Source organism: Panthera pardus, unplaced genomic scaffold (assembly GCF_024362965.1).
Source record: "Panthera pardus isolate Hobbes unplaced genomic scaffold, ASM2436296v1 HiC_scaffold_11, whole genome shotgun sequence".
NCBI lineage: Eukaryota > Metazoa > Chordata > Mammalia > Carnivora > Felidae > Panthera > Panthera pardus.
In genome coordinates, this window is record NW_026526666.1 from 68,972,384 (window position 1) to 68,996,505 (window position 24,122).

At 55.7% G+C, this 24,122-nt stretch overlaps 1 protein-coding gene across 2 annotated transcripts in view; it reads left to right on the forward strand.

Moving 5' to 3' along the window:
- TRABD2B (TraB domain containing 2B) overlaps positions 1–24,122 on the forward strand; it is a 217,316-nt gene that overhangs the window by 179,513 nt on the left and 13,681 nt on the right. For both annotated transcript variants that reach the window (XR_008419645.1, XM_019449366.2), the window contains exons 4-6: positions 4,605–4,779; positions 20,285–20,375; positions 23,461–23,730. Coding sequence is in view for 1 of the 2 variants with exons in the window: in XM_019449366.2 (XP_019304911.1) it covers positions 4,605–4,779; positions 20,285–20,375; positions 23,461–23,730 (536 nt within the window). In the remaining variant the exon portion in view is untranslated. The remainder of the gene's footprint in view (positions 1–4,604; positions 4,780–20,284; positions 20,376–23,460; positions 23,731–24,122) is intronic.

The following is a 24,122-nucleotide window of genomic DNA, read 5'->3' on the forward strand; positions in this document are numbered from 1 at the left end:
CACCCTCTAGACCCGGAGCTCCCTGAGGCAAGAGTGTGCCGCTCCTCTCTCTCCCTCCCAGTGCCCAGCACAGGGCACCGCTCAGAGTGAGTATCAGGGAACGGCCGTCAAGGGAGCGGAGGTGGGTTTGTGTTGTGCTCTGTGCAGTGTAGACAGTGAAAGGAAGGATCTGGAGAGCTTGCAGAGGAGGCTCAGGACTCTGAGAGCTCCGATTCTGAGTCTGGGTGTCTGAGAGCTCTGAGCCGGAGTCCTGCCCTGTGTCATTTGCTGGGAGAGAGAGAGGCTGGTGAGCACTGTGGCCGAGGGGACCTGGCCAGCACTCAGGACAGCCTGGCCATGAAGTAGCTGGGCTGGGCTGGGCAGGACAGGGCCCTGTTATGCCTGTGGCTGATGCTAAGCCCAGAGAGGGAGGAACGGGGTGACTTCAAGGCATAGTAAGCTCAGGTTTTCTTTGAGCTTGTGTCCAGAACCACTGATTTGTCTCTGGCAGGTGAACTGCACTGGGGTCTCTGGGTGGTGCCCGTACTTGAAGTAGGACAGAGGGTGTGGTTGGATTGGCCCACCCAAGTTAGAATACCCCAGGCTGCATTCCCTGTACCCTCTGGGTACAAAGGCAGGGAGGGACTAGACAGCCCCGTCCCCAGATGCAGAAAAGCCTAGAGTCAGGGTAGCAAGGCTACATTCAGTGCTCCTGTTCTGGTGGAGAAAGGGTCTAGGTGACATGGGGCTACATCTGTAGCTAGAGGCCAGGAAGGCGGTGGGAGGCTGAGGACACACGGGCTGAAGGGGGACAGTCACTGCCTATAGTCAGGGAGGAAGTGGTAGTGGGGCTGGGCTTGAGAATGGAGTCAACCAGGAGGGGATGATGGGAGGGGCTGGCAGGCAGAGCAGGCTGCCTGGGTGGGGGTGTGGGAATGTTGGGGGGGGGGGGTCCTGTGGAGAGATCTGCAGAGCGGGGGGCAGATCATGGGGGTGGGAGTGAAAATGCCTGCTGAGGGGCAGAAGCCCTGGAGCTCGAGCTGGAGAGTGATGTGGTCCAAAAGATGCCTCTGGCCTCAGTGCAGAGGATGATGAAGGGGCCTCTAGAGGCTGGGGCGGGACAGGTGCAGGGCCCAGGATGGGAGACAGGGGCTGGGTGCCCCTCAGTCTTGATCTACCTTGCCTCCCCACCCCACCGTCCCACCTTCAGAAGTGGCTCATGGCTCAGCCTCCCGAAGCTCCCAGGTCACTGACACCATCAATGCCCTGCAATCAGCAGGGTGACCCCAAGGCCCCTTCCCCGGGAAGCCTTGTCTGAGCCCTCAGCCTGTGTTAGGTGTGAGGCAGCCATATATTTATCATCCAGACCCAGACAGTTTAGAGAGTGAAAGGTCAAATATAATTAAGAGGCTGAGTCATGAGCAGGCATGGAGAAGTCAATCCTAGCCATGAACCTAGACCACCCTAGACAAACAAGGACTCATGGTTATCTGCTAGGTGTCTACTCCAGACTCCCACATCCCTGTCACAGCATGCCCTGACTCCCTCACTGGGCCGTGAGCCTCATCCAGGGAAGCCTCATCCAGGGCAGCATCCTAGGCCCATGGAAGTTCTTGGAAGGTATCTGTTGGATAGATGGACTAAAGAGACAGAATGAGGCCATTGAGGTCAGTGACATCAGTAGACCTGGGCACTTGACCACCAGACCTGACGCTGTCCCGATTGTAGGCCAGGGGAGCCTACGCTGAAGGCACTCCCTACAGCCCCACCGCAGTTCTGCCTGGCCTATCTCACCATCCCACCTCGGACCCATGGCTCTAAGGCCCTGGGGACCTAACATGTCCTCTTTAAACTTCTATGGTGCATCCTGCACTTAAACTTATCATGGGAGATTTAAGGCTCCTGACAAAACTAATGACATCATTAATTTGTTTCCCTCTCAGCCTGGGCCCAAACCCAAGTCCCATCCTTGGCATGGAGCCAGGGCCCATCAGCACGAAACATGCAGAAAATGTCAGCCAGCTGCCGGACAGCCCAGGAAACCCTGGTGGTTAGCCCAGCTCCTTTGTGGCTTTGACATTGCACTTTCTGGTTCTTGTCCTTGTTAAATTGTTTTGGCTCCCTAAGGAATGAATGGAGATTCATCTTTCCACAAATGCACATTCATGGTCAGGAAGCAGAGGAGACCCTTGGGAGAGGGGAAGGGAAGCAGAATGCTGCCTTCATGGCTCTCTGATGATTCTGAAGGCTTCTCTTTGTCATCTCCATCTCTACCCCTGCCCAAGGCCACCCTTCCCTGCAGCCTCTGCCATCACAGGGGCGAGGTGATGAAGCCAGATCCGTCCCCAGGCTACTTCCACAAAGCTGACATTTAGTCAGGACTCTCTCTGTGCTATGCACTGTGCTAACAAGCACTTTCTAAAGCTGCTCTTACTTAATTCCTACCACAGCATATATTACTCCCATGTTACCAGTTTGGACACCGAGTCTCAGCACGAGTAACTTGCTAGTTGTAGAGAAGCGGCCCAACTGGTAAATGGCAAAAGAAGGATTCCAACCCAAGTTATCCTGGCTCTCTGGCTTCAGGACCCACATTCATCACCACCACCATGCATTCGTTCACTAATTGAACAAATGTTTATTTCTTGGTATAACATCCTCCCACATTCTTTCCCACACCTGAGGAACCAAAAGGGCCATGTTTCCAGAAATAACCCTTCTGAGCCACAGCTCCTCCCCAACTGAGAAGCCTTTCCTAGCTGCATCAAGTCCAAATGTGGCCTGCTTTCTCAGGACTTCTGATCATCCCTTCCATCATTGGTGGAGGAGGTGAGAGCTCCATGCTTTCATTTATCCATTTGCCAAACAGTCCCCAGGCACCAACTCTGATTGGGCCCTGGAAGGACTGCTGCATACAGTTGTGCAGGTTGTGTACTGAACAAGTTTAGGTTACATTAGTCATATTGGTGCCTTGTCATCCCAGAACAGCGAATCAGGCCTTAATGGCGGAGAAGTCCCTCCCTTTCCACTCTGGGGAGCACCCTGGTCCTTGGCCAGTAGCTATCAGAAACAGACATCCCAGCAGATATCAGAGACAGATGTCCTAGCCCTGTCCAAATCCCTGAAGGTTCAGCCTCTGCTGACGTCTCCATTTTCTTCAGAAAGAGTGTTGACAACTTGTCAGTGGCTCTAAAAGCCACGTAGCTGGGCCGCATGACCCTTGGGGACTAAACCCTGCAGGAATTTAGTCTCCGCATGCCAGACTCTCCATCTAGCTTGCCCATCAGTCAGCTAGGCCTCATGTCCTGTGCTTTAGCCAGAGTTGATGAAGAGAGAGAAATAGAAGAGGGGACTCCAGATGGAAGTCTGAGCACAGAGCTTGGAAGGTGGAATGACAATGAGGGATTATGGGGAAATAGAGAGTACATTCTGACTCACTGCCTCAGTTTCCTCAGTGGCCCCTGGCTTCTTCTCAGGCCCCACCCACCACGGGAGTCCACAGTCCTGGAACACCTGGACCCAACAACCAGGCTGGAAAGACAAGATGTTGGGAATGGAAGAACCCAGGAGGAGACAATGCAGTGAGGAAGGACAGAACAACTTTATGTTCAAGGTTCCAGAAACCTTACTGGGCACCTACTTTGGGTCAGGCATGGGGGCCCAGGAATGACAAAGGGTCTGTCCCTGGACTCAGAGAGCTCTCTGCCTCATTTAATAACATGTCAGTGAAGCTTACCCCCGGCCACATAACAGGGTACGGATAGTGCACTCAGAGCTGAGAAGTGTGGAAAGTTCCAAGCCAGGCTGTTGAATAAACCCTCATTATGGGAGGAAGCCACGGTCCTGGAGTTGAAGTTTTCAAGAACGGATGGAGGGATTTGGTTATGCCCTGGGAAATAGTGGAGCTGGGGGTGGGGAGATAGTAGTGGCCAACCGGGGCTCAGGCATGGGGAAAACCAGAGGCTATGACCTCTCCTGTCATCTCTGGAGGGTGGGCTGGGCTGAACACAGTCCATACAGCACCCACCATCACAGAGAATCCCCATCTTACACATGAGGAAACTAGAGCTCAGAAAAGTTAAGTAACTTGGCCAAAGTCACACAGTGTCAGAACCAGGCCTGAATCCAGATCAGCCGGATCCCGTGCCCTGTGGCCTTTCTGCCGCACCAGGCAGCTGAGCTGACCCTCCAGCCCCGCTTGCTGACTTGAGTTCCTTGCACACCGGGCTGGGTGCGGGAGGCAGGACACTGAAGGAGCTGAGAGCTGCCCCACCCCCCAGGCCTTCTGCATCTGGAAGCTGAGGGTCAACCAGGGAGAGACACAGGCGCGATTCGTGGGAGGCCCCAGCCCAGGGCTCTCCTCCTTGGGCTGTTACTTTGCTAGCTGTGTGACTTTGCACTTGTCTCTGGAACGTTCCACTCTTGCTTTTTTCACTTGTAAAACTGGAATAACAACTCCTCTCAAAGCATTTTTGGATTGATTAAAAGCACACGCAAAATGGATAGCCCCCCGTAGGGGCCACTTAATAAAGGTAAGTTGCCCGCTTGGCTGGGCTGTGTGTGCTTACTCAAAGCCCACCTTGCCCCGGAGAGCACTGAAGGCAGCCTCTGTCTTGCCTTTACAGTTGCCCAGCTTTATCAACACCACCCTCCCACCGCACGAGCAGGTGACCGCACAGGAGATTGACAGCTATTTCCGCCACGAGCTCATCTACAAGAGGAATGAGCGGATGGGGAAGAGGGTCATGGCACTTCTGCGGGAGAACGAAGACAAGATCTGCTTCTTTGCCTTCGGAGCAGGTTTGGGCCGGAGTGGGGAAGGGATTATTTGCAGACTCTTTAAGGGCTTAGAGATTTGTGAGCCCCTCCCCGACCTCTACTTCAGTAAGGAAAAAGTAGAGGCCCAGAATGGAGTGGGAGAGGCCACACAGCACCGTTCTCCTGTTTCTAGCCAAGGGCTCCTCTGTAACAGGCCCGGTTGGCCGGAGTGACCTTGCCAAGGCCAGGACAACTTCTGTCGCTCATTCTTGCCCCAGGAGGCTGTGTTGAGAGCCCAGAACCGAAGCCAGCTCCCCTGCCCACCCAGTCTCTTGAGCCCCGCCTCTCCCACGAACCCAGGGACAAGCCCGTGAGCACCGTGGGGCCTGGTTGGGGAGAAGGCGGGCTCCGGCACCCCATGTCCCAGCTCCACAGCCCAGCCCAGCCCCCTCCAGGCGCGTGACCTTGGCACACCACCAGCAAGGTCTCAGGCCCCTGGTCTGTGAATGGGCAGGACAGCAATGACTATTTGATGAATTGAAAATGTCTACCTTATGGAAGACTTACAAAGATTAGCGGTAACATTTAAATAACCTAACAGTGGGAACTCAGAATGGCAGCGACCTTCCCCATCCTCAGCAGCTTCGTGGGACTTAATACAAGGCTTGTCGTCACACTGTGGGCCATGAACTTGATGCTTCTCCTGAGAGCTCTAGCCTCTTTGTGTAGAGGGAGGTCTAGATGCCCAGTCTCAGGGCTTGCTTGGCATCTCCCTCACTGTCCCTCCTTTCTGTTCCTCCCTCCTCTCCCTGACTCCTTCTTTCTTTCCCTACGGCCGTCTCCCATGCTAACAGCGATGTCTACGATGGGACCAGGGGATTGCATTTGCCTCCTTTATTAGTCAGCTTTTGCCCAAGAGCCACAGCAACAGAAATGTATTTTTTGCTCATGTGGGTGCAGTCCACCTCCTGCTTTGTGAGAATAAGCCAGAGGCACCACACCTGGGGGTGAGAACTCACTACCACTGCTTCTCCGCCATCCCTTCCCCAGCCCCTTGGCCGTGCACTGCCTGCCTGCTCAGGCCAGCGCAGATCGGGTCAGGCAGTCCATGTACCCCTGTGTGACGTCCGCCTCCCTGCACCCCGCCATGCAACCCCATACCCTTCAAGGGGAGAGCCAGGGTCCTCTGACTGTGCCCGTCTTCCCTCCTGTGTGGCCTCCAGCATGGAAGAGGCTCGTGGGTCAGCCCCTGTGAGGCCACACCTGCAGCTGGACAGAAAGAGTCCCGGCTCGTGTTGGGGCGGCCATGGCCCGGTGTGGCCTGTGGCAGATCCCTTCCCCTCTGACAGCCTCGGTTTCCTCATCTGAACAGAAGTCATCAGAAAGCACTTGGGCCATTGATGATTCCAGGAGCTGTTCAAACAGTTTTCAGAGAAGAGAGGGATTCCTGTAGGGGAGTCTGGAGAAGAAGGCAGGAGTAGGACCTTGACTGACTACGTGGAGAGGGCAAGGCTAGCCTCCAGGTGCAAGATACCTACTGGGGACCTGGCATGAGTCAGGACAGCTTTGGGGACAGGTGCAGGGGAGGGAGTGCTCCCAAACACACCCTCTCACTCACCATCCAGCTGCCACCCTAGCCCTCTCCCCATGAGCATCTGGGCAGTGCTCCTGCTCCAGAATGATCCCCCAGTGACTACAAAAGGGGAACCATTCCGAACCAAGCCAGCCTCCAGGCATCTCTGCAGACCTAGGAGGAACCAAGCCTGATCCTTGAGGGAGTCCACTAAAAGATCCAGCATTCCACATGGCCCACCTGAGTGGTAGGGCTTCCCTGCCCCACCTGTCCAGGGCCCCAGACCAGAGCCACCCAGGGTCTGAGGCTAGCTCTTTCCTGTGGGTGAAGAGACAGAAAGCCTGGAGGTGAAAATCACAGCAGCGTGGGTGGCCCTGGATCCTGGCCGCCTTCTCCTAAAACCCAAGTCCTTGGAGACACAAATGTCCACTCAGGCATTCGGCCAGCATGCAGGCACCATGCCCTCCTCTAGCTTCTTGCCCATGTCTGAGATCCAGCTGGTTCCCCGGTCAGTCCTGTTGACAGACCACCGAAACGACTCCTGTCTGCTCCATCCGTCCCCATCACCACTGTCCCAGTCCAAGCCTCCATCAGCTCTAGTCTCCTCACTCCAGCTCGGCCTTTGCCGCCTCCAGGCTGCTCCCCACAGCATAGCCGGTGGCTGCTGCTGGCTCTTGTCTCCCACGCACCCTGCCTTGAGCTCCGGGAGGGCACACACCACATAATCATCCTGTGTTTGTAGTAACATGTAATAGGTGTCATGAGTGTATGGAAGAAAGAATGAGGGAAGGAACGAACAAGTGTGGGAATGTTGGCCAGATCCTCCCTTCCTGGTCTCCTCTGGGCCTGGTGGACAGGGCAGCAGGAACGTCAGGGCAACGTGAGCCCCACCTCAGCTCTCGGGGACCTGTTATCCAATAACAACAAGCCCAGAGCCATGTGTGGACCTTGCTGGCAGCTGCACTAGAGGCTCGGCCACTCCTAAAACAAATGTTCTCCCCCGCACTGCACATCCACCCTCGACCTGAGAATTTCAAAGCTGGATGCAGCCTCCAGGCTCAAGCCTGTCCACCTCATCTGAGCTCTGGATAGACTGAGGTCCCTATAGGTCAAGATACGGGTCAAGTTCATGGCAAGTCAGGGAGAGAGGCAGGGCTGGACCCCAGGCCCAGGAGCTATGATCCAGGAACTCTGTTCTCATGTGCAGTCAGGGAGCCAGCTGTATAGACCTGTGACGACCACTGTATTGTCATGGAATATGTCCATGCACAACCCAGAGCGAGAAAAGTCCATGCCTCCCTCTGCATTCTTATGGCCACGTGACTCCCAAGTCCCACGTCCTGTGGCAGCTGAAGAGTTGTGTGTAGCACCAAGACTAGCACTCCTGGGCAGTGTGCAACCTGCAGACACCCCCACTCCCCTCTATGCACCTCTGTCTGCGGGCCTCTGCAGTCGCATCTCAGCCCTTCCTAGACCATCGGGCACTGACTCTTCACCAGACCATCCTCTGTCTGGTCCTCAAAGAAGACCCAGGGTCCCCAAGGCCATGGGAGGGAGGGAGGACCTATGCTACTGGAAATATTCCCAGCCGTCCCCCAGATGTGTCTGCTCATGCAAAGGTCTCTCAGTTCCAGGCTCAATGGGTGTCTCTAGGAAATACCTTAGAAAACAGAAACATAATGATAAACACCTCTGCCTCGCCCTACCCCCCCTGCCCCGGCTGGGGCTTGCCTGGTGTCTGAGCCAGGCCCCTGCTGGGGTCTGCCATTCTAGGCCAGCCTCAGGCTCCGTGGGTCCAGAGGAGTAAGCTAAGGCACACAAGAGAGCCTCCACCTGCCTGCCCCACCCCCCACCCCCACCCCCGTGCCCATCCAGACCCTTCCTCAGCCCACCTCTGCTCCAGATTCCCTTCCTGAAAGCCCACAGGTACAGACGGGGATTTCCAGTGCTGATAGCAGTCTGGCTACCCCTCCTCTGTTCTGTTCTACAGAGAGATTCAGTACAAAGAGTAAGAGCTTTGGTGTCAGGATGCTTGTGTATAGAGTGTGGCTCTACCACCATCAGCTGAGAGACGCTGGGAAAGCCATTTCACCTCCAAGGGCCTCAGTCTCTCATTTGCAAAATGGGCATAATACACCTGCTTCATCAGGTTGTGCTAAATATGTTCATTTTAGATCACAGGATTAAAATTCTCTGCCATAGTGGAGAGATCCTTATAATAAAAACTCCTCCTATGTGCCAACCACCACTCCAGGCTCTTAGCCTACGTTACCTTTGACCTTCACAATAACACCACGAGATGGGTTTTATTATACTCATTTTGCAGATGAAAACTAAATCCCAGAGAGGAAGAGTGGCTTCCTCAAGGCCATGCAGGCAGATGTCCAACTGGAATCCTGGTTTCTAGGGTCCCTAGTCCTAGCCGTTTCCTCCATACATGGTGCCCTTGCTCTAGAATTCCTGAAATGTTGATGGGTTTGTGGGAAGGGTATTGTTTTAGGTGGCGCATCCCACAGAAGAGTACTCTCCTTAGTGTTGTTTCTGTAGCGAGCCACGATCTGACCTCTTCTGGAGGTTACTCGGTGGGCTCAGGGGGAGGTGGGGTGTGAACATGTGTGACAATTCTGACCAGGCCTGGGGGACATCTGGGGGTGATATCAGACAGAAGCCCTATCCTCCAGGAGGTGTGGTTGTGGCCAGTGTGCAAACCCAGACATTCTGGAATGGCCCAAGCCACTGCCATGGAGAGGAGTGTCCAGGGGGAGGGAAGGTCCTATTCCTGACTACCAGCCTCAAGGACAAGCTGAAGGGTCCCCAAAGATCTTGTGCAGATTCTTGGATTTCTTCTGCTCTATAAACAACTTATAAAATAGGTACTAGGTGGTGAGTTTTTATTAACTAAATTTATTCAGTTTACAGGCTTATCTAATACTCTGAAATTATCTCCTTTCTACCATGTTTGAAGTTAAACATCTTTCGCTTTAAAAAAAAAAAATGATAGTGATGTAAGGCAAAGGGACTTTTCAGAGCCCTTACTTGGCAAAATAAAAATTTGTAGCTGTATTGTTGGCCCTACCCACCCAGCTGTTCTTACCGTGGGAAAGAATTGAGCATGCCTGAAACATGATGGAAAGAAAGACACAGGAGGGGTGAGGCTGCTCAGTGGGGAATATTACTAGCCCCGTCTTGCAAGAAGGCAGGAAGGGTGGGGGCAGAACTCAAGTAGAGGGTCTGGCCTGGGTAGAGAAGAGCACTTCCTTACCTGTACTGGAAGGAGGGAGGAAGCTGGCAGACAAGTCATTTGCTAGTGGAAAAGTAACCTGATGGCTTTCTCATCAGAGCTCCGCTCTGTAAGGTAGAAGGTGCAGGCATCTGCAGAGAAAGAAGAGGAAAGTGGAGGGTTCTTGGTTTCCAGAAAGAACGTTTGGCATGAACGCAAGCAAGACTGGCCATAAGAACTGGCATGGACGGGGAGTCAAATAGCTTTTATCTCCTGGGACAGCTGGCATTGATTGATTGGTCGTGGCTGCCCGGAGTGTGATGGTATAAGGGGTGATAAAACCGAATCGGGGCTCAGCAGAGAAGAGGTCGCGATTGATTAGTGATGTGTGCCTGACCAGGAGTCGGGCACATGCCTGCCTTACATCTGTTCTGACTGCCTGGAACACAGACTGCTGGCTGGCATTTGAGGGCCCACGAACCCACGAACCCACAGTGGTCTCTAGTCATGGGTTGCAAGGTTTTCTACAGCAACGCTGAAGTGTAAATGTCAGTGCCGTCCCCCAGGCCTTCTCCTGACTTTATCCTAGTACCCACTGCTTCATGGGCATCCCAGGGTATGTGAACCACTCCAGGGCAGGGTCCTTACCTCCTCAGAATCACCACCAGCTAGGGGATGTTCTGCAAAGACATAGTAGACCAAATCAGCCAGAATCAAGTTCATTATGTTTAGTCATTCCATTAGTCCCCCAGGCCTCAGAGGGATAGGGAGGTCTCAGTCCCAGGCACCAAAAGAAAATGACCATTTTGTCCCTAGCTCCAGGAATCTGGGCCTTCTTGAGATGTTTACTTATTGGCTATCCTGGAATCTGGGATAGAATAAGTAATGTAGGAGCTGGCAGAGCTGGGTTGGAGTACAAGCCAGACTCAAAGGTGGACTGGATAACCACTAGGGCCCATTCACTGAAAACCCTAGAGCCGGTGGTAACCCGTACATTCCAGAATCCTAAAGTGCTCTGATCTGAGTATGGTTCTACCTTCTGACATTCCAAGCCCTTTGATCCTGTTGTTGGAAGGTTGGTGGCTCTAAGAACCCCACATTTTGCTTTGATTTGCTTCAGTCACTCTTGGATCCCTTGGGAGGGTTTTGGAGCAAAGAGCCTTCCAGCACCTGGAGATCCCTCCCTGTAGGGCGGCTGCCGCCTACACCCACGGGAAGCAGAGGTCCAGGCACAAAGCGAGATTGGAAGAGTTCTTGGGCGGGCTGTGTGAGCAGCAAAGACAGACGTGGTAGCTGCTGCCCCAGTGCCCGCACACCCAGCTCATCCGGCCTCCAGGCCGCTCAGCCTTTCTCACCCCAGCCCTCAGGCCCATACTCAGAAACACGCCGGGGGGCCGGGACACAGAAGCCGACTGGTGGTGAAGCCCCGGGCCTGAGAGAAGGAATGGGATCCCAATGCATCAAACACCAGTAACATCTTTTTTATTACTAACAGCAGCATTAGCTGTCTGCAGGGTGGTACGATCCTGCCTGAAGGACGTTCATATGACCTCTATGTCCTCAATTCCTCTTGGCGGGAGACAGGGTGGTATTTATTATTCCGTTCGGCAGATGGGTAAGTCGAGGTGCAGACGGGAAGTGAGAGAAACAGAAGCCGAGTGAAATGTTGGTCACGTTGATAGGTCATTCTTACTGATGGCCAGTCTCCTCCCCTCAAAATGAAAACTCCAGCTGCTGCTTGGGCCCTCTGCTCTGCTGAGAGTGCCCTTTTCCTCTTCTGCCTGGGCTTTCCACGACCTCGGAGCTGGGCTCTCACAGCCCTGCATGATTTCCTTATCACAGGTCTGCTTGTGCTGAGCACTCTGTCATCTCCCAGTCTAGAAGGGAAGGTAAGTCAGAGAAGGCTTCCTGGAGGAGGTAGGGACCAGTTAAAACTTTCCCGCTGCAGGTCCAGCTGCCTTCCAGCTCCTCATCATCCCCATAGTCGTCAGGACAATACCCACACCCACCTCCCTCCCACCTGGGTCCTCCACGCCATAGCCTCATGAACAGAAGCTCTTTGGAGCTCGTGGCGGAGCATAGGAGAGCAGCCATGTCCCGTGTAGGGCCTTTTAAACCTTAAAAACACAGGATGCAATGAACAGGCAGCACACGCCCAGCCACTTTCTCCTCTCCCAGGGGCACGCCCACGGCCTGCCACATTCCCCTCACTGGAACACGAGGCCACAGCATCCGGAAGTGTTTCAGAATTTCCAACGGTGCTTCAAAGGGCCCTCCTCCCCACCATGTGCACATCTGGCAGCTGGCACGCCTCCTCAGGGCTGTGATCCTTGGCCAGAGTCACCCTTCATGTTTCAGCCCAGTGCAGCCAGCCAGCCAGAGGAACATCCCATCTGCTAGCCTGTCCCTAACTGGAGCCAACCCTGCCCTCTGGAATGGGGGAGAGAGGAGACTGGAGGACCTGTGTCCCAGGCTGGACCTGTCGGTGAGCCAGGGTCTACGGAACATCAGCCACGGGCTCGGCACTCTTGCCGGGCCGTGTGGGGAAGGCAGGAGGTGAAATGGCCTAGATAAAGAGCGTGGGCTTCAGAGCCAGTCTGCCTAAATTAGAAAGCTAGTGCTTCTCTGTAGAGGAAGTCTCCTGGGCAGACCAGGTACTTCACTTCTCTGATGTCAGATTTCTCCTCTCTAAATTGAGCCTGAGAGTCGGTGCGCTTGCACTTGTACTGGCCAGTACCTGGGGCAGCACCGTCACTGGATAATGTGACCTCTTGTTATTATGACTTGAGTCCTGGCCCCTCGGGGCCCACAGTCCCCCAGGGACAGGACTCCCCGCAGGAGACAGCAGGGCTATCATGGGGATGGGGGGGTGGCAGGGGGAGGCAGAAGTAGCCTCTGAGCCTCTGAGGACCCACATTGGACACCGCACAGAGACCTCCAGAGCCGGCTTCAGCTCCAAGCAACAGTGAGGCTCAGGAGCAGCTTGGCCAACGGGAAGTTCTCCTGGGGTCCCGGGTGCTGTAACTCCAGGAAAGGAGCCTCTGGATGTTGTAGAGTTACCTTGGCCATAGCGAGCCCTGGGCCGGGCACCACCCCTGCAGTCACAGAACCCATTGCAGTCTCTGTCTCTGGGGCTCTCCCCCAGCGCCTCTTGGTGACCTTGAACCACTGCACAGCCACTGCTTGGGGCTAAGGCCGTGTCAGACCCCAGGAGGAAAGGCCTCCATGTCTGACCCATCTCAGGGTTCCCAAGGCCTGGGACATGCCAAGAGGTCCCAGCAAGGGCTTGCAGAGGAGGAGCTGCTGGCTCCAGGCCCCTCAAGGTGCAGATTGACCTAAACCCCCAGGATTTATGCCTTCACTGATGGGGTGGGGTACAGGAACCAAGCTTCCTCACCTCTAAACAATATTAATTGAAAGAGGATCTGGTCCAAAGAGAATGAAAAGGCTCAAACCCTGGAGCTTTTAAAAGAACCAAGAGGATTGGCTTGCAGGCATGGGCCTGGTGGCGGGTGGGAGTGCATGCTTCTAAGAGGAAGTACACAACTGGGGGACGTCCGGAAGGGGACCCCCAAACTGGGCAACTGTCAGACAGGTGTCGGAGGCCCAGAAGCAGCTCCAACCCCAGAGGGAGCCTGCCCATGCCCAGGGAGCCCCGGCCTCATCAGCTGCCTCCATGAAGCGCCCTTTAAACAGACACGCTCCAAGCCATGGACAGGCTTAGGCAAACCCCGGTTCCGCCACTTTCTGTCTGTATGACACTGGGCAGGTTCTGGTGGCCTCAGAAGGATCCTAGTAAGGTCGGGTGAGACTATGAATCAAAGAGTCTAATTCAGTCTGACTTTTAGAGAAATGGCAGGCGGGGGTGCTTTTCTTGGTATTTGTATCTATCCTCCCATTATTTAACAGCAGAGCTGAGCTGACCAGCTGAAGGCTCAGGGCTCTTTGTTGCTAACATCCTGGGTTCTGGCAACCTCCAGAGAGGAGCAGATGGCAAAGGGGGCAGAATCGGGTTCCACCCAGACACTCTCAGCTCCCTGGAGGGTGTCTGAATCCCCTCTGTGCAAGCCTGACAAGCACTCATTGCCTCTCTGCTTACACACCTCCAGGGATGGAACACTCGCTCCCTTACAGAACTGGACAGTTGCCTGGGAGAGTGTTCTTCGGGCCCAGCTGAAACCCCCCCCCCCTTAGTCTTGTCCTGCTGCTCCGACCCTCACCATCGCCCACCTCCCCTTTCACTTTATATTCCAACACCCGGAATCACTGGTGGTGGCCTGCACACCCACACCCTTTTTCCCTTTGTACCTGTGCATGTGCTATGTCCTCTGTCATGAAAGCCCTTCCTTTTCAGCCCCATAGCCCCTGGTGGCCCTCCCTCGCTGCTGGGCTCTCACTGCCCTGTAAGGGTTTGCCTGCCTGTTCTCCCTCCCCTCCCTGCACTGTGACCTCCTCCGGGGTGGGGACCATGTGTCTCAGTTCCTGGCACAAGACTGGGTGCAGGGGAGGCGTCATCCTGGCCCTTACTGAACAGAAAATGCCCCCGCCCTGCCCTGGGCTGGCTGGTGAAACAGGAGAAAAAGGACCCAGCTCTGCCAGTTTCCCAGGCAGACCTTCCTTGGGAGATCAGAAGCCCTGTGGTACCCCCAGTGTGCATGCATCCCAAAGTCCCTCCATGCAGCCCTCCTGTCACCCTTCCTCAGGAAAACAAACACCTCTGTCACTTGACATCCGGCCGGCTAATCCTGGAAGATAGATTAGCATTTGAAAGTTTCCCTTGCATTAATTTCAGACAGAACATAAATATGAGCTTGGGATCCCTCCTCCAGGAGGAAAATGCTGGAAACCCAGCGAGCTCACTGGAGAGAAAACGTGTACTGGTGGAGGGGAGCCCATGTTACTTCGGAACCTTTGGGGGAACATCTGGTTCTCCCCTCTGCCCGGCCCCCCAACATTGTCTCGAAATCACCTTGTTAATTGGTGTATTCTTCTTGCTAAGTGCTCACATGCCTTTCCCTCCGATCTGGTGAACCCTGCAGAGGCCACACGTGGTTGACAGCTCCCTGCCTCCTAATGTGACCTCAGGATCCCTTGCAGATGCTAATGCTTCGGAGCGAACGTATGAGAGCGTGCCGTGAGCTATGACATCTCCGGATGGAAGTGAGCTTGGCCTTTTACCAGCTGTGTGACCTGGGGCGAGTCCTTTCCTCTCTCTGAGCTCTCCTGTCCTTGTCTGGAAACTGTGGGGGTACCTCGACAGGTTCCCAAAAGGATGAAGTGAGATGACATGGGAGAACCACCGTGTACCCAGGAGACTCACTCAGTAGGACTTTGTGTTTAGGTTATCAAATGATGGAATCGTAGAGGTGGGAAGACCCAGGGGACCATGTAGGGCAACTGAGGCACAGAGAGGGGAAGGACACTACCTGAGGTCACATAGCCAGTTGGGCTGTTGAGCCAGGTTCTGTCCTACCCCCAGATCAGGGTTCTTGGCTCTTGGTTCTTGGTAAATGGGGGCTGTCAGGCTGTGGCCAGCAATGGGTAAAGGCTAGATCCAGCCTGTGCTCTGTTTGCTGAGCCTTGTGCCCTGGCACAGGCCTGCTTACACCTGGAAGAAGGGGAGCCTTTTCTCTGCACTAAAACATCATGGGGCTGTGCCCATGAAGAGCAGGACACCTTCCCCGTTTGCTTATGAATGTCCCTCAAGTGGCACCCTCGCTTGTGGGCTTAGAGAGATAATCACCACACCAGCCCCACCTCCTCTAGCCCTGGCCTGCCCCCTCCCCACTCCATGTATGTCTCCTCGATCCCACTCATCCTGGGAGTCCTGGCTACATGAATTCCTCCTCCAGGAAGTCTTCCATGATATCCTCAGATCAGTCTCTCCTCTACCATGCATGCCCCTTGTTTTCATTTCTGGGTTCTTTTTCTCTTCTTTCCTCTTTCTTTCTCTCCTCTATCTCTGTCTCTTTGTATCTCTGCCCTTGTTTTTGTTTTCTTCTATCTCTTGCTTTCTGTCTCAGTGTCTCTCCTTTTTTCTCTCCCTCCTGATGTCTCTGTGTCTCTTACAGCCTATCTCCCAGCCCCTCTCTCCCCACTCTCATCTGTCTGTCCTCTGTTTCCTTGTGTCCTGGTGCTCTTTTCCTCTCTCTGTCTCTCCCTGAGGGTGTCTCTCTTCTCTCTCGGCCTCTGTAGCCTCTTCTCCCCTACTCTCTGTCTTTGTGGCTCTGTGTGCCCTACCCCCTCACTGTCCTCCCTCTCTTTCCTCCTCTCCTCACCCATGTAGCCTCTGCAGATGAAATGGAACGTGCCTTCCTGCAGAGAGCTGGCCAGAGAACAGCTGTCAGTGCTGGAAGTCGCTGCTGAGCAGTGGCCAGGAGACCCCAGGAGCCTGGGCAAGCCACACAGGCTAAGCCCCAGTGCTTTGGGGCCCCTTTGGAAACTTTCCACACCTTCCCTGCAGGTTCCAGGATGGGTGTGGTGACTTTTTCAGGATTTGTGACCTTGGAGGCAAGCCTAAGCCCCGTCTGCCAGCGTCTGGGGACAGCAGGCACTGGGCCCTGACTCAGGCTGGTGCAAGGCCCAAGCTCCTGGGATTGGCGGAATCTGCAGGAGCATCACCAAGAGGCCGGGCGGGTGGCGACAAGGGGAGGGGATCTGTGAGCTCAAGTCTTCTGGGGATAGAATGAGATCACGGCAAGGATGTGGAGTAACAGGTTTTGTCATTCATTCATTCAGCAAACATTCGCCAAGCCGCCACTGTGTGCCAGACTTAGGCTTAGCGCTGGGGTCGAGGATGAATCAGGCATGGCTCCTGCCCTCAAAAAACTCACAGTCTCCCAAGTGGCTTGCTGGGAACACATTCTGACAGGGGCGGCTCTGGGGTATGGGAAGATCATTCCAGCTGCAGTGAGGTAACAAGGAAGACTGTGTCTGCAGTGGTTCCGGGCAGAAGCTGCTGGTGACCTGGGCTGGTCAAGCATGGTTAGGAGGAAAGATCAGGGGCACTCCAGTGATTGGATGAGGAGGGAGACGAAGAGTCGGGACACAGCCCATCCAACTTGGATAACAGAGCTCAGCTGAGACGCATCCCAGGAGGGGAGGGTGAGTTGGATTTTGTAGGCTCTGGCGGATGTCAGGTGGAGACGTGCAGGCTGCCCGTCAGACGGGCCTGGGCTAGGGCAGTAGTTCCAGAGTGGTCTGTGTTGTATGGTAATTGCAACCATATGGGTGCGTGATTTGTCCACAGATTGTGCGTGAGAAGAAGGCGATGGGGCCCCCACACTTACTGGGCAGGAGAAAGAGGAACCCACCGAGAAGGTGGGCACAGGGCAGTGGTAGGGCTATGGAGAGAAGCAGGATAGTGCAGTGTCATCGTGGGGTCCTGTGAAACTAGGCCCAGAGAGGGTGGGGTGGGGACCATGGTGGGACCCGGGCTTGGGAACCAATGGCTTGTGCCCGCAGTCCTGGGGCGCAGGCTGCTTGGGGAGGGTGCGTCCTGGCGCTGTGCAGGGAGCCACGTCCAGGAGGGGGACGGACACCGTCTCCTTGCCCTGCAGGGACGGAAGTGAAGGTGGGCGTGACTTGGAGAAGGAAAGATGGAATTTGAAAAACCTCATGGCTGATTGCTTCCAACTTCTCAAATTGTCTGAAGTCTTCTGCTCACAGTAAGGGCTAGCACCGCTGAGGTTGAGGGGACGGACAGGGCGCTGACTGGACACTGAAACGCTGTCAGGCCGTGCTGGGGATCCAGCCACAGTTCTGTAAGGCTCAGGCCTTCAAGCACCCCCTCCGCCCACTCCAGGAACGTTCCTTTCAGAGTGGCTACACGGCCTCAGTAAATACTCAGTGCTGCTCCCGTGCCGCCGTCATGCTTCCCCTGGTGGTTCCTGAAATCCTCCGGCGGACTGCTGCTGGGCCTGGAGGCCCTGGCCTTTAAAGGGTCTCCGTGGAAGTGGGGAAGGAATCGCCTCTGCTGCCAGCAGTGAGTTCCAAGAACCGCTGGCAGGGAGTTCCTGCCACCCGTGTGCCAAAGGCCATCGTGCCCAGGCCCCCTTCCAGCTGCGTCACACTCCGGGGGCAGTCACGGGTGAGGATGACTCTGTGGCCCCACCGGGGACTGGCTTAGCTCGTCACTCTGGAGTGCACGCTGGGCTTTTCCAAAGGGCATTCGCTCCTCCTGCCTCATTAGGACCTTACAGCCCCACCAAACGTATGAATGCCGATTTGACACACAGGAAGACTGAAGCTGGGGGCAGGGAAGCCCACTTGCTCAGGAGATTCACAAACGTGACAGGAGCTTGGGTCTCTGTCCTCGACAGGACTGGGTCAAGGCTGGAACCCTGGGAGGGGCTATTCATGCCTGTGTTGTCTGTGTGACTTCTATAGCCAGCTTCCCAAATGAGCCTCACTTATCCCCTAGCCTCACACATGCTGTTCCCCCTGGCTGTAACAGCCCCCCAGCCTGTGCCCGATTCTCATCCTCACCTGGCTAATTATCTTTTTTTTATGTTTACTTATTTTTGAGAGAGAGAGAAAGACAGAGTGTGAGTGGGGCAGGGCAGAGACAGAGGGAGTGACAGAATCTGAAACGGGCTCCAGGCTCCGAGCTGTCAGCACAGAGCCCGACGCGGGGCTCGAACTCACGGACCGTGAGATCATGACCTGAGCCAAAGTCAACCGATTGAGCCACCCAGGTGCCCCTCGCCTGGCTAATTCTTATCCCACCCTTCCACTAGCAGTACCTCCTCCAGGAAGTCTTCCCTGACTTGAGGTTGTGCTTCCCTCTGCCTAGTACTTAACCCAGATCAAAAGACCTTGATTCTCGAGACGGAGTGGCTGGAACAGGTCCCCGTCTGTTCACCACTGGCTAGCACTAGATGTGCACTCGCTCAGTGTTTGTCAGATTAATGAACTGAGCAGGTAAAGAACAGGAGGGAGAGAGGGAAGAAGGGAGGGGTCTCCGAAGTCAAACAAAAGCCTTCTCCATAGAGTCTGAGAGCAGGGGTGCCGGCGGATCCCTCCCGTGTACACAGAGACATTGGGAGCATTTGAGCGTAATGGATTTGCCCGAGGTCTCAGAGTGAGCATGATGGGTCCTGGACTGGAACCCAGGTCTGTCACTCCCAGACCGGTAGTCTTTTGCGGTGATCCCAAGGTGGATTCCAGGCACCATGGCGGGCCAGTGAGGGACATGAAGGCGGCCCAGAGGTGTGCAGGGCCATCCGGCAGAGCGCTGCAGGCTCTGCCCTCTGTCCACCCGCTCTGCGGTCCCAGCCTCGCTTCCTCCATGCCGGAGCCTCTCCGTTCCCGCGCAGCTTGTCCACTGTCTGTTCTCCTCAGACCTCCCTGGGGCTGTCAACATGCTGACCTTCTGGCTCCCCACCTGTCACCACCTGTCACAGGCGATTAGAGTAATGGTACAGGGATCTCTCCCCAGGTTCTGGGGCGAATGGGGAGTGGAGGAGAATGTGCTGCCCACGTGAGTGGGGCTGCATGGCAGGCACACGGGCTAGGAGGCCGTAAGGGGCCACTGCCACTCTGCCCGGATTGAACAGGTGGGGAGACTGAGGCCCGGGGAGGAGGAGGGGCTTGCCAGCATGCCGACTCCCAGCAGTTACCGCCTCCACTCACTCGGCCTCCCGAGGACTCTTCCTAACCAGAGTCTAGGAGAGCCTTCACTGTGTTCCTAGACCTCACGCCCACGTCCTGCTGCAGTAGAGCCATTTCTGGGCTCATCTGGGGCTGTGGGTCTCTGCATTCTGAGCGATCGGCACAAGGCTGGTCACAGAGCAAATGCACCATAAACTTTAGTTGAGTGAATGATTTGTGGGTTGCGTGAGATGAAGACCCCCGTCTCCCCCACCCCCCAACACACACACACACACACACACACACAGCAGGGCCACCTCTGTGGTGTTCCGCTCTCTGTTTGGACCTCTTCTGTGCCACTGCCACTGTCCGCTGGACCCTGTAACCATTGCAACCATTTGCTGCTCTCTCCCTCCCCAGCATCTTACACCTTGTGAGTCTTCTGGGGCCACCCCAGGGCCTGGGTTGAAATATGTGGTCTTTAAATGTTGGATCAGAGGTGAACAAATGAATCCACGAAAGCCCGGGTCCAGCCGACGCTAAGAGAACAGTGGAGCCTGGTGAGGAGACAGTCATGAATATGCAGAACCCACCCCCGTGCTAACGAAGGGCACCTCAAGTTGCTGGTGGAACTCACAAAGATGAGCCACAGACCTGTTGAAGGCTTGAGGGCTTCCTGGAGGAGGTTTTCTCAGAGCTGGGCCTTACACGACCACTGTAGGCTGACACAGGCTTAATTCACTTTATTTTGCTGGTATAAAACTTGCGGTGACCGCAGCCAGAGCGTGGGTCCTCTGCACAAAGACTGTGCTGTGGATGTTGTTACAGCCTGGGGCTGGGGTCAGCTTAATGGCACGATGCAACGTGAAACACTTGTGAACCTTTGCTACTGTGCCAGCCACTCTTCCCGTGGGCCTCGCAACAACCCTGAAGGCCGCTATCACCATCATTCCCACTTTACAGCTGGGAATGGGGCACAGAAACTGGGCCTGGGGAGGTACCACTGGTAGGCAGCAGAGCCAGGATTTGGACCCAGGCAGGGTGGCTCCAGCACAACTTCCAGCTACACTGCACTGCCCTTGGTGTAGGCCACTGGCCTGAGGCTGTCCTGGTTGCTGCCGACTCGGCAGGTGGCTGAGCCCACTCTGTCCCTTGTGTTCCAGGTCATTTTCTGGGAAACAACACAGTCATTGATGTCCTCCGGCAGGCGGGGCTGGAGGTGGAGCACACGCCCGCAGGGCAGACCATCCACAGGTAAGCAGCTGAGGCATCGGGGGCACGCACCCGGCTGGCCTGCTGCCACCATCCATGAACCGTGCCCGACCCCGTGCTGCGTGGCCAGCCTGCACCCAGCCTTTCTGCTCGGGCCTGCGGGGCAAGCTGTGAAGAAGCCTTGCAGGGACCGGCCTTCACCAGGCAGCCAAGAGTGGAGGGGCCGGGCTGGAGGTGGGGGGACCGAGAATGAAGCTGGTGTGCAATCTCGGCAACCTGGGGGAGGTGAGGTTGAGGGGTGGGGCAGTGGGAGCAGGAGGAGGGGTAGGTTCTGAGCTGTTCAGCATTTAGGGCCGGGTGAGTGGGTGGGGTGGAAGGACTCTGTGGGACTCCTAGAGACCTGGGGATGCCCAGCCCTGCCCACACCCGGTCCTCACCTTTTTCTGACCACACCTCTTGGGGGGCCCTCCCACCCCTGACTTTCCCACCAAGGTACACCTACTCCACTCAAATAGCCATTAGTGGCCATCCTTTTCCTCGGAAGGGTTCCTGTCCCCACCCTAGGCTGGGACTAGGTGCTCAGGGGTCAGCTGGGTCCACTTGTGGTCCACGGTGCCAGGGCAGGCATGACAAGGTGTCAGCACACTCTGGGCAGCTCCGGGATAGGAGGGTGTTTCTCTGCAGCCTGCCCTCCAACTGTTACGCAGGAACCTTCTTCGCTGGCCCCCCAAGGGCGACCACAGAGCGATTTCAGCCCCAGTCTCTGGCGTTACAAGAACTCGAGTCAGAAAGAAGCTTGAATGGTCACAGTGAATCTTTATACACCGGGCTCTAAGCCCTTTTAGCTCATTAAATCCTCACAAGAGCTCTATGAGGTAGAACGTGGAGTACCCCCATCTTAAAATTGAGGAACTTGAGGCCCAGAGAGGTGACGTCACTTGCAGGACACACGGCTTCTGTCACTGCAGCCGGGCTCTAGAGTCTTCCTCAGCTCCTAACTATTCCCTGTCCCCTCCCTGGGCGCCGGAGGGGGTGGGTGTGCTCGGAACACCTAAGGCTTTCCTCCTTGCTCTGCACAGACGAGGCTTGGGGCCCCCCAGAGCTTTGAGCCTCCGGCCTCCTAGCTCTGGGCCAGCACTCTGCTCTCCCGTCTCCATGGCCCTTCTAGAGGAACTTAAAAACTCCCTCACGTTGGACTCCTTCCTCTTTTGATCATCTGAGTCAACCGGACGAGACTGATGAACATTTGAGTGCGGCACAAATCCGGTCTGCCCTGGGTCAGGGCAGGGGTGTGTTGGAGGAGTGAGGCATCCAAGGCAGCCTTGGGGACAAGGCACTCCTCATGCTCCCCTTCACAGGCCCAAGGACTTCACCTTGAAGCTCATTGTGTCTTTCCAGGCCAGGCAGGGCGGGCAAACGGGCCGGCGCTGCTGCCTCGACTCCTATTCATCTCAGAGCCCAGGCATCAGAGGAAGGTCCCCCGCCTCTCCCGCCTCCCCGCCCGGCCCTGCTCCGAGGGCTCTCAGCCCCAGGCTCCAGCGCACGCCAAAATCCTGCGGGTGGGGCGAGGAGCTGGGATGCTGGGGAGGCCCCAACAATAAAAGCCATCATCGGCCACAGGTGCTTCCTGGACCCATCTTTTTGTCCGCCTGTTTTGAATTATCTCCCCAGCAGCTGCAGCATCTCCTGGGCCCTGGGAATCTGGGCTTGCTGTGGGGGCTGGGGATGGACAGGCTGAGCTGATGGCCTTCCCCTCTCATGGAGAGAGAAGCCCCTCACCCCATTGTGTGTGGGGGGGTAGAAGAGAACAGGCTTCTCGCCGCCTCGGGTGCCGCCTCGCCCTTCTACTCCCTATACCACGCCCAGCCCTCTGCCAGGGTCTGAGGTCCTCCCGAGGGAGTCCATCTGGGCCCCAGAGAGGAAAGAATAAAAGGGAGAGGAGCAGAGGCTGTTCCCAGGTTAAGAGACCTGTGTGTATAGCACTGCATGGAAAGTGAATTACACACACACACACACACACACACACACCCCTAATCAGTGCTTTAGTGCCTGCTACAGCCAAGTCCATGTGCTTATAGGCCAATATCAAAGAACGGCTTGTTGTGTGCCAGGCACTGTGTTAGGACCTCATCTCATTTGTCCTCATGACGATCTTATGAAGCGAGTGTTGTGACTACTCCCATCTCACAGCTGCCTGCCGCTTGAGACGACTATGTCACCTGCCCTTGGTCACACGGCCTGTAAGCCATAGAGCCGGCATGTGAACCCACGTCTGTCCACCTCTAGCTGGAGCTCTGACCTGCTTAACACTGTTCTGCCTCCCCAGAAAGATGCTCAGGGAATAGCTGTTGAATGCACAGATGGCTGGTTGTGTGAATGATACAAACCACCGCATTAATATTTTATAATTTTTAGTTAATACTGTTAACTACTAAAAACAGTTCCACAGCTTACTATTTGCCAGGCACTGTTCGCAAGGCTTTGCCTGTGGTAACTTAGGAGACCCTCATGCTGCCCCTCGGAAGCGCAGGCTGTAGCGCCCCCATTCTGCAGAGACGGAGATGAGGCACAGTGAAGTCAGGTCACTTGCCCCAAGCCCCTCAGCCAGAGCCTGTGGAATGAAAGACCCCGAAGAAGACGAGATAGGCCCCCAGGGCCTGCCTACAGCTCACTCCCTCACCTCCTACTAGCCTGGACTCAGGTGTCACCCTGCACTGACCAGAAGCACCCCCCCGCCAGCCTAGCAGCCTCCACCTTCAAGCTCCCTCTCCTGCCCTCCCCAGCGGCTCCCACAATCTGACATCCTTATTCTCCAGCTCTCACTTCAGTGTGAGCTCGAAGAGAACAGGGACGTGATTTGGTGACCGCTTCTGCCCAATTTCTAGAAAGGTCCCTGGTGCAGGGCAGGTGCCCAGGAGACATTTATTGAGCCGATCAAAGAAAGAATGGGTCAAAACTCCATCTCTGGACATGAGACAGTGGTTTCCCTGGGTTCCTCTCGCCGGGCCCACCAGGGGCACCCAGCCTTTCCCCTGCTGTGACAACCTTCTCACCGGGCTGCACTCCCTGTCGTACGTGACTGACACAATCCCACACGTGCACCTCACATGCTGTTGCCCCTTTCCAGCCCTGCCGCCCGGAGCCCCGCACCTCCACCCGAGGGGACCTCGGCAAGCCCGGCCCCGGTGACCCCAGCCGCCGCCCTCCCCGCAGTACCCTCGGCGACCCCCACCGTCCCACCTGAGGAGGAGGACCCAGCCCTGTCCCCACACCTCCTGCTCCCCGACAGCCTCAGCCAGCTGGAGGAATTTGGGCGGCAGAAGAAGTGGCACAAGAGGCAGAACAAACACCAGCGGCCGCGACAGTTCAATGACCTCTGGGTCCGCATCGAGGACAGGTGAGCAGGGGGAGGGGCAGGCCTGTCAGGAGCCGCGCATCTCTCCGGGTCAGCCCGGGGCACTCTCATCCCGGGCCCTGCTCGGAGGAAGTGAGCCATGTGGGTGCTTGGGTGGAAACTTCTGGGATAACTTGACTCACCCCCCGATTCACAAAGTCTCTTCCTGTTCATCCGTCAGGGTCTACAGAGTATGCTCACATATGATTTTTCATTTGTATTCTCAAAATGAGAGCAAGCACACTTGTCTGCATTTTAAAGGCAAGGAGATAGAAACTTCCTTCAGGTGCGGTAGACAAAAGCCTGCTTTCCCCTTAACTTCATTTGTCCCATGGGCCAGAAGGTGAAACTGGGAGAAGATACATCGAAACGTCATAAGCTCCCTGCGCCTGGAA